General features: G+C 42.0%; 1 protein-coding gene and 1 pseudogene across 1 annotated transcript in view; one reads left to right on the top strand and one right to left on the bottom strand.

Moving 5' to 3' along the window:
• LOC103251566 (non-specific lipid-transfer protein) overlaps positions 1 to 18,510 on the bottom strand; it is a 91,726-nt gene that overhangs the window by 18,801 nt on the left and 54,415 nt on the right. Inside the window, exon 7 of the mRNA XM_008050160.2 lies at positions 986 to 1,049. Coding sequence (XP_008048351.2) covers positions 986 to 1,049 — 64 coding nt within the window. The remainder of the gene's footprint in view (positions 1 to 985; positions 1,050 to 18,510) is intronic.
• Positions 14,754 to 15,327, top strand: LOC110594825 (annotated as a pseudogene).

The raw sequence follows: 18,510 nt of genomic DNA, 5'->3' as shown, positions 1-18,510 counted from the left end.
AATATGTGGTAATTATTCACTTGTGGCATAAAATGTTTCTTGTCATGGTTTTATATGTATTAAACATGGCAAATTTGTTTAACAGTTCAGAAACAATTTACTAAGCATCTGTTATGTCAGCACAGAGCACAGAATCTATGTTAAGGATCAAAAACATAAAGATAAGAGATGGCTCTTGCCCTCAAGAAAGTTATAATCAGTAGAAAGAAAAATATATATGTTTATTATTTTGCCACTACTTAAGTAGAATGAACTTGAGCAAGTTGCTCAATTTCTGTAAGGCTCAATTTTCTCATCTATAAAATGAGAATAAAAGTAGCTACCATACAGAATTCTACCATATAGAATCCTTAAATAAAACTGTACATAAAGATACTTAGCACAGTGACACATAGTTGAATTTAATATTCTTTTATTGTCTGGTGGTATTGCTTCTAGTTACGTGGCATCACTTCAATTAAATTCCCAATGAACTAATTTTACTCAACAACCATGAAATATATGCTATGAGCCAGGTATTACGCTAGGCACTAGGGATTCAAATATTATGGATTTGTAATACATTTGATGTCATTTTTCTTCAGATTTTTAAAGAATATAAACAACCATATTTTTCTACCAGAGTAAGATTTAATGACACAAAAGTAATTAAAACACATCCCAGTTACTAATATGAATTTTAAAATCATTTTAATTGATCAAAACAAACTGAAGAAAATATCAAGGAATGGCAGTAAATGGCGACTGGTTATCTCCCACAAAAATTATTAACAGCTTAAGTGATATTCTAAATATAAACAGGCCAAAAACTAGAACTGAAAAGTTATCAAAAGTTTGCTTGGGCACAAGTTTTTTATAAGAAAATATAAATAAAAGATTCTAGTGAGTACTTTGAGGTCTTGTATTTTCTTTTCAACTATAAAGTTGCATATTACACTGTAGGATGACACAGATTTTCAATATCTTATGTCTCTGAAATACTTACGGGTTATTAACTGAATGTTTATGATTTTTCCATCCAATTTTTGCAAACTGTTCAATTTTTGTTCCTGTAGAGAAAGCAAACATCTATTAGTAGGTTAATGTTTTTCTGCTGCTTATTAACAAATGTTGCAATAGTACTCAGTGTTCTGCTAAGTATTTCCATATTTTCCCCTGCATAGACAGCATCAGTACTGAAAACTTCAACACCCATCATTCACATAAATTTTTTATATTAAATTTGGATATATTTAATGAATTAAATCAACTAATAGGAATACAAGATGAAAATCATTCAAACTGGCCAATCTACTTAGGATAACTAGGGTCCAGTTTCAAAAATGAGAAAATATAGTCAGGACCACAGTGGATTTAAGGCAGGAGAACACTGCCAACGATTTTTCTAGGTATCTGCCAAACATCTCAGTGCTCCAGACTGAATGAATTGTATAACTCATACCCTCCTGGGCCTGATGAATATCTCATCTCAACTTCTTCCCTTTCCTTATGATAAGGCAGAAGGGCCTTAAAAAGAATTATAACCTGACCTGAAATATATGTGCTCATATATATGCTTTTTTAAAATTCCTTAACAGAAAATTTAAAGAATAGTGTCAGGAAAACAAAGCAAGTATACTAATGAGGTAAAACTTGTAAAAAAAAAAAAAAATTACTACTTTAAAAAAAATATAACAGGCTTTGAATTTTTCTTTGGTGCTAGAAATGGCCAAGGAAGAAAAAAATCCACTGAATGGAGGTGACAATGTTATGTCCATGAATGGCACAGTAAAGCAGAAAGTTTCTTCTGTTTTGTTTTACTCTTCTCTGTCAAGGAGGATGATATTCAGAACAGAAATGAAATATCTATAATTGAGCAAATCTTATCCCAATTCTAATAAAAAAATGAAGGCGGTAGATTCCACAATGGTGATCTTCTAACAGTAAAATGGGAATCAGGAAGAGGCCAATATGGATCAATAAGAACAAGCCAAGTCAAATCATGTATTGTCTTTTTATGATTGAATTGACAATTAGATCAAAGTAAGCATAGTAACGAGATATTAACAAGACATATTTCTCAGAACATTTTGGACAAGATAAGGAAATGTTATAGTGTGTGTTTTTTTTTGTTTTGATGTTACAGAGAAAATGAGGGTTATCCTGTCAAGTAAGTTTAGACAAAGTTAACCAAAGTTAAACAGATTTCTTTACTGTAAGACATTCAACATCTTCACTAGTGCATGTACAAAGACTGTCCAGAAGGTTAAAGTCTGAAGCATTTCCCAACATATCTGACCCATGTCATGGAACATCTATGAACTTAATGTCCCACAGAACATTCACTGGGAAACAGCAGATATTAATTAATGCATCAACCCAGAGAAAAGTTTCTAGCACTAATTTCTAACCTCAGCTGCACTGTTTTTAATATTTCTTTTTTTTTTTTTTTTGAGTTGGAGTCTCACTCCGTCACCCAGACTGGAGTGCAGTGGGCGCTCCCGGCCATCGCAGCCTCAACCTGCTGGGCTCCGGCGATCCTTCCGCCACAGCCTTCCAAGTAGCTAGAACTACAGGCACACGCTACCATGCCCGGCTAATTTTTGATTTATTGTAGTGATGAGGTCTCCCCAAGTTGCCCAGGGGGTCTCGAATCCGCGGGCACAGGCAATCCACTCACCTTGGCCTCCCAAAGGCGTGGGATTACAGGCTAAGCCACCGAGCTCAGCGTCTATTTTTAATATTTCTACCAAAAACTGAATTATAAAATTAAAGGCACTCTTGAGGCAGGAAGCCCTTTCCCCAAGCCTCATAAGGTAAAGGCCTTTCAAGGACAAAGTAGGGCTCCCCCGCCTTAGTACACTAAGATAAAAGCCTTCCTAGGATAATTAAAGAGTTCTAGCACCATAAGATAAGAACTTTCTTGAATGATACATATTAAAAAGAAATGTGGCCCCAATCTGTAATGCACAAGTGTAACTCTGCTGTAACCCTGAGCTATGAAATACCCAATCAGTCAGTATGTTACTAATATGTAAGCCTTATCGGGGGACAAGGAAGCTAAAATTTTTAAAGGCAATGCCCCCCTGCACCCGGGGCTCAGCCTTTCGATGCGAATCCGCTGAGCCGGTGCCAGCACAAATAAAGCGGCTTCCAGGGCCTCCTGTCCCGACTCTCTCTGTAAAATCCCGCTACATTTCTGGTGCATTGGCCAGGAATTGAGAGGCGGAGACGGTGTTTCCACCTCCCTTGTCGCTGGGGAATGACCCCCAGGATGCCTGAAGAGGTGATATCACCTGGTGTCAGCAGGCCATTTGATCCACTGGGGACAAGCCATCCCGGCGTCCTGGGGTGAGGACCTTGGGAGTACAATGGAACAGGTGAGGTTTCAGGAACCAGTCAAGGGAGCCACGACCATCAGGTTGGTAAGAACCCGGGTTCAATTTGGTAGACCTGCCCTTAAAAGGCAGAAGGGGAGCCTGATCACCTGCCAGAGTTGCCCAAGTAGTCCCACAGGGGGACAAAACTGTAACTGTAAGGCACTGGGCAGCGGATTGGAGACGTTGTTTGAATGTGAGTGAAGGAGAGGCCACCTGGTGGTGAAGCGAGTGCTGTAGTCCTGATTTGGTTCCGGTGGTGACCTTCACACAACTATATGGGGAGTAGATTCGGGGGCCAGTGGTGACCTTCATATGGCTAAATGGCAGGATTAAGTCCTGTAGTGGGACTGAAACCTGGTCGGAGGATTATACTGACTCACCTATTGCGAAGAAGGTACATGAAATACCTCCTGTAGTGGGAGTACGACATCCTAGGTGAAAACCTGGTTGCGGGGGGTGTTATACCGACTCGCCTATTGCCAGAGGCACCTGAAATATCCCCGCAAGGGGTATGGCTGGAGAAGGGTGAAGGGGCTGTCCAATCTTCTTACCTCCCCCATTCCTTCCTACCTTGTGTGTGATTGTCATCTTTTAGTGGGAGGAAATGAGTGGCAGAGTAAGCTTACCCCCTTAGAATGCATGGTAAAGAATTTCAAAAACAGATACTCAGGGAATTATGGTATTTAAGTTAACTCCCGGAAAGCTCTGGACCCTCTGTGAAGTAGACTGGCCTTTGTTTGCAGTGGGGTGGCCCTCTGAGGGGTCACTAGAAAAGAGACAAGTTAGTAAGGTGTTTGATGTCATTGTGGGGGATCCAGGCCACCCAGACCAGTTTCCCTACATTAACTGTTGGCAAGATGTAGTCCTCTCTCACCCACTTTGGATAAAAGTCTGTCTAGAAAACAGCTATAGAATAATGCTGGCCCAAGCAACAGCTCCCTCAAGGTGCCGACCAGAGCTGATAAAATCCATTCTGTCTGAAGAACCTAAGGAGACCCCCACCACCACCTTACATGTCATTGTACCCCTCGTTGCCACCCACACCTCCTACAACTACTGTAGCTAAAGCCCGCTTCAGAAGTTGGCCTCAGCCCAGAATCCACCCCTTCCCCAAGGTCACCCGAAATGCCCCATGGCAGCAGCTACTAGAGAGCCACCACCATTAACTCCTTACACCTCTGCAGAAAGGTTTCAGGAAAACTGCTGACACCCCCCCTCCCCATGGATGTCAAGAGGCTGTTGAGAAAAAAACAAGGAGGGCAACATACTATTATATATCAGCCCTTCGCCACCACTAACCTCCTGAGCTGGAAGCATCACACCGCCTCATATACTAAAGAACCTCAGGTGCCCAAAGAGAGCCCCAGCCAGTTTTACAAAAGGCTACGTAAGGCATTCCATCTCTACACTCCCTTTGACCCAAAGACAGCTGAAAATCGGCAAATGATTAACGCAGCTTTTGTGGGCCAAGCTAAGGGAGACATCCTGTGTAAATTACAGAAGTTAAAGAGCTTTGCTGGGATGAATGCTAGCCAACTGATAAAGGTTGCAACAAAGATATTTGTTAATTGAGACCTAGAGGCCCAAAGGGAGGCAGACAGGAAAATAAAAAAGAAAGTATACTTGCTTGCCACTGTTTTGGCAGAGCATGTACCCAGGGAGCTCCCCCACCAGGCTGAGGTTGAGGCCAGGGCCAGGGCCGAGGCTGAGGCAAACAGAGAGGCCAGCAAGAAGGGCCGCCCTACCCAGTGATAAGATTGGGGTGGAACCAATGTACTCGCTTCCAAGAGGGGCACTGGAAAAATGAATGTCCAGAGCCAAAAGATTTCTGGCCACTCCTCAAGGAAAAGGGAGAGGTCAGGTGGTTCAGGAACAATACCAGCCTGCGCCCCAACCATATGTGGCCCCTGAGAATCATTTTGTTGGCCTAGCTGCCATGGAAAACTATGGGAAAGACTAGGACAGTCCAGGCTCCATTTTACTAGGCCCCCAGGAGCCTATGGTCCAAATGACTGTGGGAGGCCGGCCCCTTAACTTCATGGTAGACACTGAGGCAGAACATTCTGTAGTAAACCAGCCTGTGGGCCCTCTTTCACCAAGACAAGCTACCACTGTGGGAGCCCTTGGTGGCCAAGCCCATCGCCCCTTTTTACAGCCCCGGTGATGTAATCTAGGGGGCCATTAAGTTGTCCATGAATTCCTGTACCTCCCAGCTTGTCCAGTGGCTTTAATGGGCCGAGACCTCTTAGGAAAGCTGCAAGCCCAAATAACCTTCTACTCCACTGTCCAGGCAGCTTTGTCCCTGGGGAATCCTGAAACAAAAATCATGACTCTTACAGTCCCCCGAGGGGAAGAGTAGTGCTTCTATAGCCTCACAGAAGAGCCATGGCAAGAACCTGAACTTCCTTTTGAGGTGCCTGGGGTATGGGCTGAGGATAATTCCCCTGGACTGGCCGGAGACATACCCCCAGTAGTAATAGAACGAAAGCCAGGGGCTGTGCCTCTCCGTCAAAAACAGTATTTCATCCCATGCAAGGCACAGGTTGGGATCCAAAAGCACCTGGAGAGACTTTTAACATACAGACTCCTCCAGCCCTGTCAGTTGTCCTGGAATACGCTGCTACTGCCAGTTCAGAAACAGGGGACAGATGATTACTGGTCGGTTCAAGATTTACGGGTAGTAAATCAAGCCACTGTTGCTTTATACCTGGTTGTCCCCAACCCCTATATTCTCCTAAGTCTTATCCCCACTAAAGTCGCCTTCTGTACCTGTTTAGACCTCAAAGGTGCTTTCTTTTGTGTCTGCCTGGCTCCTCAAAGTCAGCTGATTTTTGCTTCTCAATGAGAAAATCCTGATAACAGCTATAAAAGTCAATTAACTTGGACTAAACTGTCACAGGGTTTCAAAAATTCCCCAACTATTTTTGATACAGCACTAGCCTCTGACTTAAAGGCCTTCCCAGCAGATCAGTACAGCTGTACGCTGCTCCAATATGTGGACAATCAGCACTGACTCTTTACCCTCCTATGGAAGGCTGGCTACAAAGTTTCAAAGAAAAAGGCCCAAATCTGCATTCACCTGGAAGTGGTGCGGACTCTCAACCGTGCAACCTTGCTGCCTACCGAGCCAGGTCAGCCCTGTCATGATTGCATTGAGGTCATGGACAAGGTGCTCTCCAGCCGACCTAACTTAACAGACCAGTCTCTCAGGGATCTCGATGTGAAATGTTTCACTGATGGCTTCATAAGTGTGTAAAAACAGTTTACAGGATACTCTGTAGTAACCCTGCAGTCCACCATCAAGACAAAGCCTCTGCCAAAAGGGACTTCAGCCCAAAAGACAGAATTAATAGTGCTAACCCAAGCCCTCCAGCTAGCAGCTGGAATAAATATCAATGTATACATTGGGAAGGTTTAATCAAGGAGAAGAGCTTAATCAACTCAGGAGACAAGGACATAAAATATGGTAAAAAAAAATTCTTAAACTCTTAGATACTGTATGTGCCCCTAAAAAGGTAACAGTCATGCATTGCCAGGGATACCAGAGAGGAGACACAATGGTTACTCAAGAAAACCAGACGGCTGACCAGGGACCAGGAAGCAAAGCTCGTGGCCTCCCAAGGAACAATGGAGCCAAGGACTTGGGCTGCTGCATTGTTCCCAAGTCCATTGGCAGAATGAGACCCCAATTATTCACAGCATGAGCAAACTTGGTTCAAAATTAAAGATGAAAATTATCTCCCAGGTGGATGGTGGAAATTTTAAAATGGGTGGTGAGTTGCTGTCCCTGAAGCTTTGGCCCCAACTTTTGTCAAGCATTTTCATCAAGAAATTCATACAGGCCAAAGAGCTCTCAAGACTATATTAGGCCAGCACTTTTATGTTCCCTGACTCTCCAGTATAGCCCATGCAGTATGTAAACAATGCGAAGTATGTGCCCAAAATAACCTGCGGCAGGGGCCTAAGATCTCTCTGAGAACACAGAGTGTTGAAGGGGACCCAGTTGAAAACATAGTTGTGAACTTCACTGAGCTTCCCCGGGTCCAAGGCTGTAAATATCTGTTAGTTTTTGTGTGTACTTTCTCGGGTTGAGTAGAGGCCTTTCCTACCCACACCAAAAAGACACATGAAGTGGCACGGCTGTTTCTAAAAGAAATCATTCTCTGATTTGGAATCCCAATCATTATAGAATCAGACATGAGCTAGCATTTGTGGCTGAGGTAATACAATCAATGGCAAGGGACTCAGAAATCACATAAAAATGACACACTGCCTATCATCCCCAGAGCTCCAGAAAAGAGGAATGAATAAACTGGACTTTAAAACTACAACTGAGTAAACTGTCAGAAAACTCACTTGTGATGGGACCAGCTGTTGCCAATTGCTTTGCTAAAAATCAGGTCTAGTACCACTAAGCAGACAGAGATTTTCCCCTTTTAAAATTATTTATGGACACCCTCCCCCCATTGTTAAAGGTATAAAAGAAAATTTTAAAGAGGGGGGTAATCTTACTCTAAGACAACAGATACAGGCTCTAGGCTCAGCCCTCACTGCTATACATCATTGGGTTAGAGAATGGCTATCTGTGAGCTTAATCACAGACACACCCCTTTAAATCGGGGGATGATGTATAGGTAAAAAAAAAAAAGGAGCATCCAGCCACTAAAGCCCCTTTGGAGAGATCCATTTACTGTTGTTTTGTCCTCCCACCCCCACCCCACTGCAATAAAGGTAGCTGAGATGGGCCCCTGGATTCATCACAGCAGAGTGAAACTCGCCTTCTGAGACTGAAAGTACACTGCTAATCCATCAATGCCCAGAAGCTGACTTTCCGAAAAAAACAAGCCGCAACCCCAGGATGTTAGAGGACTACAGCCCTGCTTTAGTCACTCCAAAAGCTGACTAATCTACACACAGCAAAAGCTTGAGGAATCAGCCGGGCTCTGTGGCTCAGCCTGTAATCCCGTGCTTTGGGAGGCTGAGGTGAGTGGATTGTCTGAGCCTACGGGTTCGAGACCCGCTTGGACAACTTGGTGAGACCTCATATCTCTACAATAAATCAAAAAATTAGCCGGGCATGGTAGCGCGCCTGTAGTTCCAGCTATTTGGAAGGCTGAGGCGGAAGGATCACCGGAGCCCAGCAGGTCGAGGCTACAGTGGCTGGGAGCAGCCACTGCACTCTAGTCTGGGCGACAGAGTGAGACTCCAACTCAAAAAAAAAAAAAAAATCTTGAGGAATCAACCATCACTCAAACAAACGGACTGTGTTTTTAATGTAATGCAGTGTCATCCTTTGCTATTGTCTGTTGCTGTAATTCTTGTCTTGGGTTTTGCTGCAGGTTTGACATTGGTTGCTCCAGAAAGCTGGACCCATGGTAAAATGTTACTGTTAGCACTCATATTTTATCTCTTTTGAAAAAAATGGATCTTGGGGCTATCGGACCCCCATTTACATGCTAAACCACATAATTCAATTACAGGCGATTGTTAAAATTATAACTAATGAAACTACAAAGGCCCTTAACATATTGACCAAACAGCAAACTAAGATGCACAATGCCATGTATCAAAACCGCTTAGCTTTAGATTACTTGCTTGCTTCTGGAGGGGTTTGTAAAAAGTTTAACTTAAACAAATACTGCTTACAAATAAATGATGAGGGAAAGATCAGAGAGAAAACCACTGATAGGATAAAAAAGCTTGCTCATGTCCCAGTTCAAACCTGGAAAGGCTGGGACCTCGAAGAACTGTTTGGAGGTTGGTTCTCAACTTTTGGAGGATTTAAAATCCTCATAGGCATTGTACTCATGATGTTGGGAATTTGTCTAATCCTTCCCTGTCTAGCTCCCTTAGTTATAAGGTCTGTCTCCAGCTTCACTGAGGCCATGGTTGGGGAAAAAAAAAAACAGCAACGCATGTAAAGCTGTTATAAAAGTAAAATCCCTTAAACCAGAGTGATGCTCTATGACCCTAAAAAGGGATTTAGCATCAAAGGGGAAATGAGGCAGAAAGCCCTTTCCCCAAGCCTCATAAGGTAAAGGCCTTTCAAGGACAAAGTAGGGCCCTCCCTTTAGTACAAAAAGATAAAAGCCTTCCCAGGATAATTAAAGAGTTCTAGCACCATACGATAAGAACTTTCTTGAATGATACATATTAAAAAGAAATGTGGCCCCTATCTGTAATGCTCAAGTGTAACTCTGCTGTAACCCTGAGCTATGAAATACCCAATTAGCCAGTATGTTACTACTATGTAAGCCTTATCGGGGGACAAGGAAGCTAAAATTGTATAAAAGGCAATGCCCCCCTGCACTTGGGGCTCAGCCTTTGTATGTGAATCCGCTGAGCCAGTGCCGGCACAAATAAAGCACCTTCCTGACCTCGGTATCCCGACTCTCTCTGTAAAATCCTGCTACACTCTCACCAAACCTAAAGCTGGGAGGAGATCCTATAATGTTGGATCCAAATATATTTCAACAAGGTCTATGGACGAAGTGGATCAGAATACAAATTAAATGCCCAGTCTGTTCGTGAATCCCAAAACAACCTGCAAAAAGGAGCAGCAACTATGAGAAAGACTCTGAGGTTCTGATCAACCTCAAGTTCAACAAGATATAAGTGTGGTATGACTACCAGAAAATCTTACATGTGAGCACAGTACAGCAATTAGACTGGTAATGGCTTATGAAACAAGACTAACGAGAGTAAAGAGAAGAGGAAAAATTAAACACAGGGTCAGGCTGACTTCAAGTATTTGAAGAACTATAATGTGAAAGAGGCTTGTTCTATGAGTCTCAGAAGACAAAAACAAGAACATGAATGCAAACTGCAGGGAGAGACGTTTGAGTTCAGTATAAAAAAGAGCACTATCAAGAACTTGAATCTCCCAAAAATGTAACTAGTGGTCTCAGCTGGTGACAAATTCGTTATAGAAATTACAAATGCTTTATTGTCTCTACTCAAAGATTTACAAGTAATCCATGCATGGATTTGGTAGGAAGAGGAGCAGCTAACACTTGAACTTAAAGAACTTGACTTGGGCTGGGCTCAGTGACCCAGCCTATAATCCTAGCACTTCCGGAGGCAGAGGTGAGTGACTTGCCTGAGCCCGCGGGTTCAAGACCAGCCGAAGCAACTTGGTGAGACCTCATCTCTACAATAAATTTAAAAACAAATTAGCCGGGCATGGTAGCATGCGTCTGTAGTTGGTTACTTGGAAGGCTGAGGTGGAAGGATCTCCAGAGTCCAGCAGGTCGATGCCGGGATGGCCATGTGTGTGCCACTACACTCTAGCCTAAGCGATGGAGTGAGATTCCAACTCAAAAAAAAGAAGAACTTGACATAATTTCTGACATAAGAGATATTCAATATATGTTGATATATTTTCCTCTGTTTTCTTATCATAGGATCCAATTAATCAATCCAATTATAATGAATAAAAGACGGCATCCCCTTGAATAATATTCTGCCAGCCACTTATCACATATTTTTAAGCCTGGGCATTGATGAAGGACTTGTTGACTACATTGTCAATTAAGATTTTTCGCTGTTCAAAGGTTATGCCTGTATGTAAAAAGACTTCAATCTCCTTGAATCAAATTATAAAGCCACAAAATCTGCTGATTCTCTAAATGATTTAAGCTACTACAAACTAGTTATTTCTAGTATACATTCGCAAATAAAATTTCATAAAATTTTACAATTCATTGAGAAATCTTTTGTATGAAGAATCATGCTGGGGCTCAGAAAACAATACTCCAAAATGAAGGTCTCAAGAGTAAGTTTAGAAGCAAAAGTTTTTCTCAGATTTTCTCCTCTCCTCCTGTCTCTCAGTCCCATTCTCTCCCAAGGTTAGCCATAAAAACTAGAATCTCTCTTCCCCAAGGTGGGTCAGAGCCTCTTTTCTCTAAAACCAGTCATAAAACTTAGAAGTATTACTCTAATTTTACCTCTGTCCATGTAAAGCCATACTCAGAAGAAAGGAAAGCTGCACAGAGAAGCCAAGAAGAATCTAGACAGACAGTCCTTGCTGGGCTTCCCCAATCAGTCTATTAGCATTTGATCATACCCTTTTAATCCAATCGTATTTCTACACAGCTGTCCATACTTTTCTGAACCTAAAGATAAAAATGAACAATTTCCCTTGTAGCATTTCTGAAGGCATCCATATATACATGTCAAATAAATTTGTATGCCTTTTCTACTATTTTTTTTTTCATGTTAGCAGTTTTTAATGGAAGTTGTGTATAAGATTACATTATTTGGCCAGGCTCGGTGGCTCAGCCTGTCATCCCAGCACTTTGGGAGGCCGAGGCGAGTAGACTGCCTGAGCCCGCAAGTTAGAGACCAGCCCAGGCAACTTGGCGAGACTTCATCTCTATAATAAATAAAAAAATTAGCCGGGCATGGTAGTGCATGCCTATAGTTCTGGCTACTTGGAAGGCTGGGGCAGAAGGATCACTGGAGCCCAGCAGGTCGACACTGGGGTGGCTGTGAGTATGCCTTGAACAACACAGGGTATAAGGGCGCTGACTCCCTTGCACAATAAAAAATTCACATGTAACTGTTGACTCCCCAGAACTTAACTCCTAATAGCCTGTTGTTGGCCAGAAGGCTTACTGATAAGATACATAGTTGATTAACACATATTTTTAATATTATATGTATTATATACTATATTCTTACAATAAAGTAAGCTAGAGAAAAGAAAATGTTTTTTAGATCATAAAGAAGAGCATATATTTGCTACTCATTAAGTGGAAGGAGATCAGTATGAAAGGTCTCCATCCTTGTTGGTCTTCATTCTCATTGTACTCATGTTGAGTAGGCCGAGGAGGGTTTGGTCTTGCTGTCTTGGGTGGCAGAGGCAGAAAAGGTAGAGAGGAAGTGGAAGTGGAGCCAGGAGAGACAGGCTCACTTGCTGTAACTTTCACTGAAAAAAATCCATGTAGAGTAGACCCGCACAGTTCAGATTCATGTTGTTCAAGGGTCAGCTGTAATCAATATGTGGCCTTTTGTGACTGACTTGTTCATGTATTAGAACTTCATTCCTTTTTATTGTTTAATAATATTCCTTATATCATTTGCCCATTCATATTGATAAATGCTTAGTGGTATGTATTTTCCTGATCACTGCTTTATTTTTTATTTTTATTATTTTTTTGAGATGAAGTCTTTCTCTGCCCTCCTCAAACTCCTGGGCTCAAGTGATCCTCTTGTCTCAGCTTCAAGAAAAGCTAGGAACACAGGTGTGCACCACTGCCTAGCAAATTTTTAATTTTTTTGTAAGGATAGAGTCTATACTACCTAGGCTCTGATTACTGCTTTAAATGTAACACATTGATTCTAATATGTAGTGTTTTCATTGTCATTACTTTTAAAAAGTTTTATAATTTCCATTTGTATTTCCTTTTTTACCTGAGAATTATTTCATGGAAATCGTTTTTTAATTTCCAGATGGACTTTTAACTTTTTTATTAATCATTTCTAGTTTTATTGCATGGTGACTAAGTGTATTGTTTGTAGATTGGGGGGGGGCTTCTTAGTTCTGTGATATCCTCTTCTGTCAGTGTAATAAAATTCTATTTCTATAGTGGATTTTTTTGGAGATGGGGTTTTGCTCTGTCACCCAGGCTGGAGTACAGTGGCTTGATCCTAGCTCATTGTAACCTCAAACTCACAGGCTCAAGTGATCCTTGTCTCAGCCTCCAAAGTAGCTGGGGTTACAGGTGTGGGCCATCGTGCCTGACTGTATTTGTGTGTGTGTGTGTGTGTGTGTGTGTGTGTGTATGAAAGATGAGTTGTGTTATCTTTTGATTTTATGATTTTTTTTTTTTAGATGAGGTCTCAGTATGTTGCCCAGGCTGCCTCATCACAGGCACAATCATAGCACACTACAACCTCAAACTCCTGGGTTCAGGCGATCCTCCTTCACAGCCTTCCAAATTGCTGGTACTACAGGCGCAAGCTATGGGGTTCCTGGCTTTGATTCTTTTTTTTAATTTTGTTTGTCTTGCAAACCCTACAGATGTTCTCCTTTGCTGCTTTAATATTTAATTACCCAAGTGCCAAAGAGCACCCTTCCCTTTCTTTTTGCCTTTTTTTTCTCTAGGAATCTTTGCTTTTAAGGTTCCCACCTAAAATTTTCCTTACCTTTCATACTCTTCCATGGAGTCATGCTTTGTTTTTGTTTTTTTTTTGAGTCGGAGTCTCCCTCTGTCGCCCAGGCTGGAGTGCAGTGGGCTCAGGTGATCCTTTCTCCTCAGCCTTCCAAGTAGCTGGAACTACAGGCATGCGCCACCACTAATGCGTCCGGCTAATGTTTGATTTATTGTAGAGATGAGGTCTCACCAAGTTGCCCAGGCTGGTCTCAAACCCACAGGCTCAGGCAATCCTCTTACCTCAGCCTCCCAAAGTGCTGGGATTATAGGCATGAGCCACCACGCCCAGCCTCATGCTTTGTTCTGTAGTATTTTCTTAGTATTTTCACATTTAGGCAGGCACTCTTTTTCTTCTTGGTGGTAATTTTAAAGCAGTTGTCCACCTGCTGTTAGCTCCTCTCTTCTTTCTGTACAACTTTTCCTCAGACTGCCCTTGTTCACCCAAAGGCTTGTGGCAGGAATACGAGTAACTGTTGGCTAGGATTTGGTCTTTTTTTCTTTCTTTTCTTTTCTTTTTTTTTTTGAGTTGGAGTCTCACTCTGTCACCCAGACTGGAGTGCAGTGGCTGCTCCCAGCCACCGCAGCCTCGACCTGCTGGGCTCCAGCGATCCTTCAGCCTCAGCATTCCAAGTAGCTGGAACTACAGGCACGCTACCAACGCCCGGCTAAATTTTTTTTTTTTTTTTTTATTGTAGAGATGAGGTCTCGCCAAGTTGCCCAGGCAGGTCTTGAACCCGTTGGCTCAGGCAATCCACTCACCTCAGACTCCCAAAGCGTGGGATTACAGGCTGAGCCACTGAGCCCAGCTGTTTCTTTCTTTCTTTTGAGCTTATAGATAATTTGAAGTTTGGCAGAGTAGCTGGGACTATGGGTGCTTGCCATCACACCTAGCTAATTTTAAAATTTTTTTTTATAGAGGCAAGGTCTTGCTATGTTGCTTAGGCTGGTCTCAAGCAGTTAAGTGCTGGGATTATAGGCATTAGCCACTATGCCTGGCTGCTGGTGTGGTTTTAATCTTATATATTTTCTTAAGTTTTAAATTGCTTAGAATGGTTGGATAGTTTTCTCGTCTAAAATTTGAAATATAAATGTACACTATTTTAGTTGAAGTGTTATTGTAGGGACCAAGGGTCTTGGCTTTCTGAAGTTTCACTGAAAATCACTGACATGAGGCAGATTATTGGGAGAAAAGGCGTTTTCTCATTTCGTGGCCATCGCCGAAGCGGCAGCGGCCAAAATGAATTTCAGTCCCTTTGTGACTTCAGACCTAAGCAAGAATTGCAAAAGGCATTTCAATGTGCCTTCCCACATTTGCAGGAAGATTATTTCTTCCTCTCTCACCAAAGAGCTGAGACAGAAGTACAATGTTTGATCCATGCCCATCCAAAAAGATGATAAAGTTCAGGTTGTGGGAGGACATGATAAAGGTTAGCAAATTGGCAAAGTAGTCCAGGTTTATAGGAAGAAATATGTCATCTGCGTTGAACGAGTGCAGCGGGAAAAGGCAAATGACACAACTGTGCATGTGGGCATTCACCCCAGCAAGGTGGTTATCACTAAGATAAAACTGGACAAAGACCTTGAATGAAAAGCCAAATCTTGCCAAGTAGGAAAGGAAAAGGACAAATACAAGGAAGTGTCCAAAATAGGCAAATTCATAGAAAAACAAAGTAGATAGTGGTTGCAAGTGGCTGGAGGAAGAAGGGGTAATAGAGAGGACTACTAATCGGTACAAAGTTTTCTTTGGAGGTAATGAAATGTTCTCAAACCAGATCTTGGTGATAGTCACACAACTCTATGAATCTGCTTAAAAATTACTTAACTGTTTAAAAGAGTGAATTGCATGGGATATGAATAATATCTCAATAAAGCTGTTATTAAAAAGAAAAAAAACTAAATTTCCAAGTCAAAAAACTTTAAAAAAGAACAACAAAGTAAGCCAAAAGAAAGTATCAGGAAGATAAAAGAAGTAATGAGGGCAAAGAACACAAAGAGTAGACATAAATTAACCAAAATCCTGTTCTTCTGAAGAATTTAACAAAATAGACAAACTACTACCTAACTTAATAAAATTTTTTTTAAAAGAAGGGGGAGATAGCCGGGCTCGGTGGTTCAGCCTGTAATCGCGTGCCTTTGGGAGGCTGAGGTAAGTGAATTGCCTGAGCCCAAGGGTTCGAGACCCGCCTGGGCAACTTGGCGAGACCTCATCTCTACAATAAACCAAAAATTAGCCGGGCGTGGTAGCGTGTGCCTGTAGTTCCAGCTACTTGGAAGGCTGAGGCGGAAGGATCGCCGGAGGCCCAGCAGGTCGAGGCTGCGGTGGCCGGGAGCGGCCACTGCACTCCAGTCTGGGCGACAGAGTGAGACTCCAACTCAAAAAAAAAAAAGGAGGAGGAGAAACCATAAATGCACAAGAATGATAAATAACAAGAGGGAAATGTCATTGAAATATAAATAAATTTTTAAATTATAAAAGTTTAGTTTCACACTTCTATACAAATTGATTTGAAAATCTAAGTGAAACGGATAATCTCCTGGAGAATTAGACTACCAAAATGGACCCCATTGGAAACAGAACGTTTAAACATAAAAGAAACACAGAGCCGAGCATGGAAGCTCAGGTCTGTAATCCCAGCACTTTGGGAAGCCAAGGCGAAAGGAATGCCTGAACCTGTAGTTTCGAGACCAGTGGGCAACATGGTAAGGCCTCATCTCTACAATAAAAAAATCAAAAAATTAGCCGGGCATGGTAGCACATGCCTGTAGTTCCAACTACTTGGAAGGCTGAGGCGGAAGTATCTCCAGAGCCCAGCAGGTCGACACTAGGGTGGCCGTGAGTATGCCACTGCATTCCAGCGTGGGCAACGAGTAGGAATCCAACTCAAAAAAAAAAAAAAAGGAAACACAGAAGATTACCAAGCAACAACCCAGCTAAAAAAGAACCAGGCCCATATGGTTTCAAAGGGAATCTTACCAAACCTTCAAACAGATAGTCACAATGTTCCATAAATTGTTCCAGAGTGTTAAAAAAAAATGAATAAAAATTTCCTATTTTTTTTTTGTGAAGCACATATAAAATTAACACTCAAATAAAGACATAAAAAAGGAAAATTATAAATCACTATTACTTATAAATAGTGATTTGAAATTATTAAAGAAAATAATAGCAACAGAATCTAACTCCATGAAAAATCAATACACTATGATCACATGGCATTTATTCCAGATATGCAAAGTTGGTTTAATATTAAGAATCCAGGCTAAATCCGGGCTTGGTGGCTCAGTCTGTAATCCCATGCTTTGGGAGGCCGAAGTGAGTGAATTGCCTGAGCCTGCGGGTTCAAGACCCACCTGGGTAACTTGGCGAGACCTCATCTTTACAATAAATCAAAAAATTAGTCGGACGTGGTAACGCACACCTGAAGTTTCAGCTATTTGGAAGGCTGAGGCGGAAGGATCACCAGAGCCCAGCAGGTCAAGGCTGCAGTGGCCGGGAGTGGCCACTGCACTCCAGTCTGGGCGACTGAGTGAGACTCCAACTCAAAACAAACAAACAAACAAAAAATCCAGGCTAGGCACAGTGGCTCACACCTGTAATCCCAGAAGTTTGGGAGGCTGAGGCAAGAGGATTGCTTGAGCCCAGGAACTCAAGACCAGCCTGAGCAACATAGTGAGACCTTGCCTCTACAAAAAATAAAAAAATTAGCTGGGCATGGTGGCACACACCTGTTGTCCCAGCTACTCTGGAGGCTGAGCCAGAAAGAGCACCTGAGCCCAGGAGATTGAGGCTGCATTAGCCATGATCATGCCACTGTACTCCAGCTTGGGCAACTAAGTAAAACCTCAACTCAAAAAAAAAATCCTGCTGGGCTCGGTGGCTCAGCCTGTAATCCCGCACCTTTGGGAGGCTGAGGTGAGTGGATTGCCTGAGCCCGCAGGTTTGAGACCCGCCTGGGCAGGCGAGACCTCATCTCTACAATAAAATCAAAAAATTAGCCGGGCGTAATAGTGCGCAACTGTAACCAGCTACTCAGAAGGCTGAGGCGGAAGGATCGCCGGAGCCCAGCAGGTCGAGGCTGCGGTGGCCGGAAGCAGTCACTGCACTCCAGTCTGGGCGACAGAGTGAGACTCCAACTCAAAAAAAAAAAAAAAAAAAATCCGTTAATAAATACTTTAGCAGTAGATCTAAGTGGGGAACATAATGCAATTATCTCGGTAGATGCTGGAAAAGCTACAAAATTCAATACCCATCTCTGAGGGAAAAAAAAAACACTCAAAAAAATAGGAATTGATGGACACTTTCTCAACACATAATAGATATATCTTTGTACTAAGTCAAGCTCTTACTTAAAGAGAAAACACTAGGATAAGGAATAGAGCAAGGATACCTGCTATGTCTACTACTATTTAACACTGTATTGATGGTTTGAGCTAATGCAATCAGACAAGAGAAAACAACTCAAAGTATTATAGTTATCAAAGAAGTAGTAAAACTATCTCTTTCTGCAGATGATATAGTTGCATACCTGAAAACCTCAACAAGTAGAATCAATAATAAAACTAACTAGAAAATCAAAAACTTCAGTGAGATAGCAGGTCATAAAATTAAACAATGAAAAGAAATGAAGTCTTACAGTATGGCAGATGTGAGTTTGAAACCCTCTTCTATCACCTACAAGGAGAAGTCACTTTAATTCTCCAAGCTTCAGTTTTCTCATATGAAAAATAGGCATATACCTACCTCTTAAGATAGTTGTCATATTTGGTATGTAAAATATCGAATATGTGTGGGACATACAACAAAGAGCAGCTACTATTACTAGGAGAATGGGCCGCACATGGAAAGGACATGAGCTTTTGAAGGAGACAATTAGACCTGAACACAGGCTCTGCTACCTGTTAACCATACGATCCTAGGCAAGTAAAAACCTTCTCTGAATTCTAATGGACTGTTATAAAAATTGGATGAGAAAGCATACATATGGAAATCTATT

The sequence above is a fragment of the Carlito syrichta genome, unplaced genomic scaffold (assembly GCF_000164805.1).
Source record: "Carlito syrichta isolate Samal-C Ts95f unplaced genomic scaffold, Tarsius_syrichta-2.0.1 Scaffold143105, whole genome shotgun sequence".
NCBI classification, from domain to species: Eukaryota; Metazoa; Chordata; class Mammalia; order Primates; family Tarsiidae; genus Carlito; species Carlito syrichta.
Note: the sequence above shows the minus strand (reverse complement) of the source record. Positions and strands in the feature narration are given on the sequence as shown.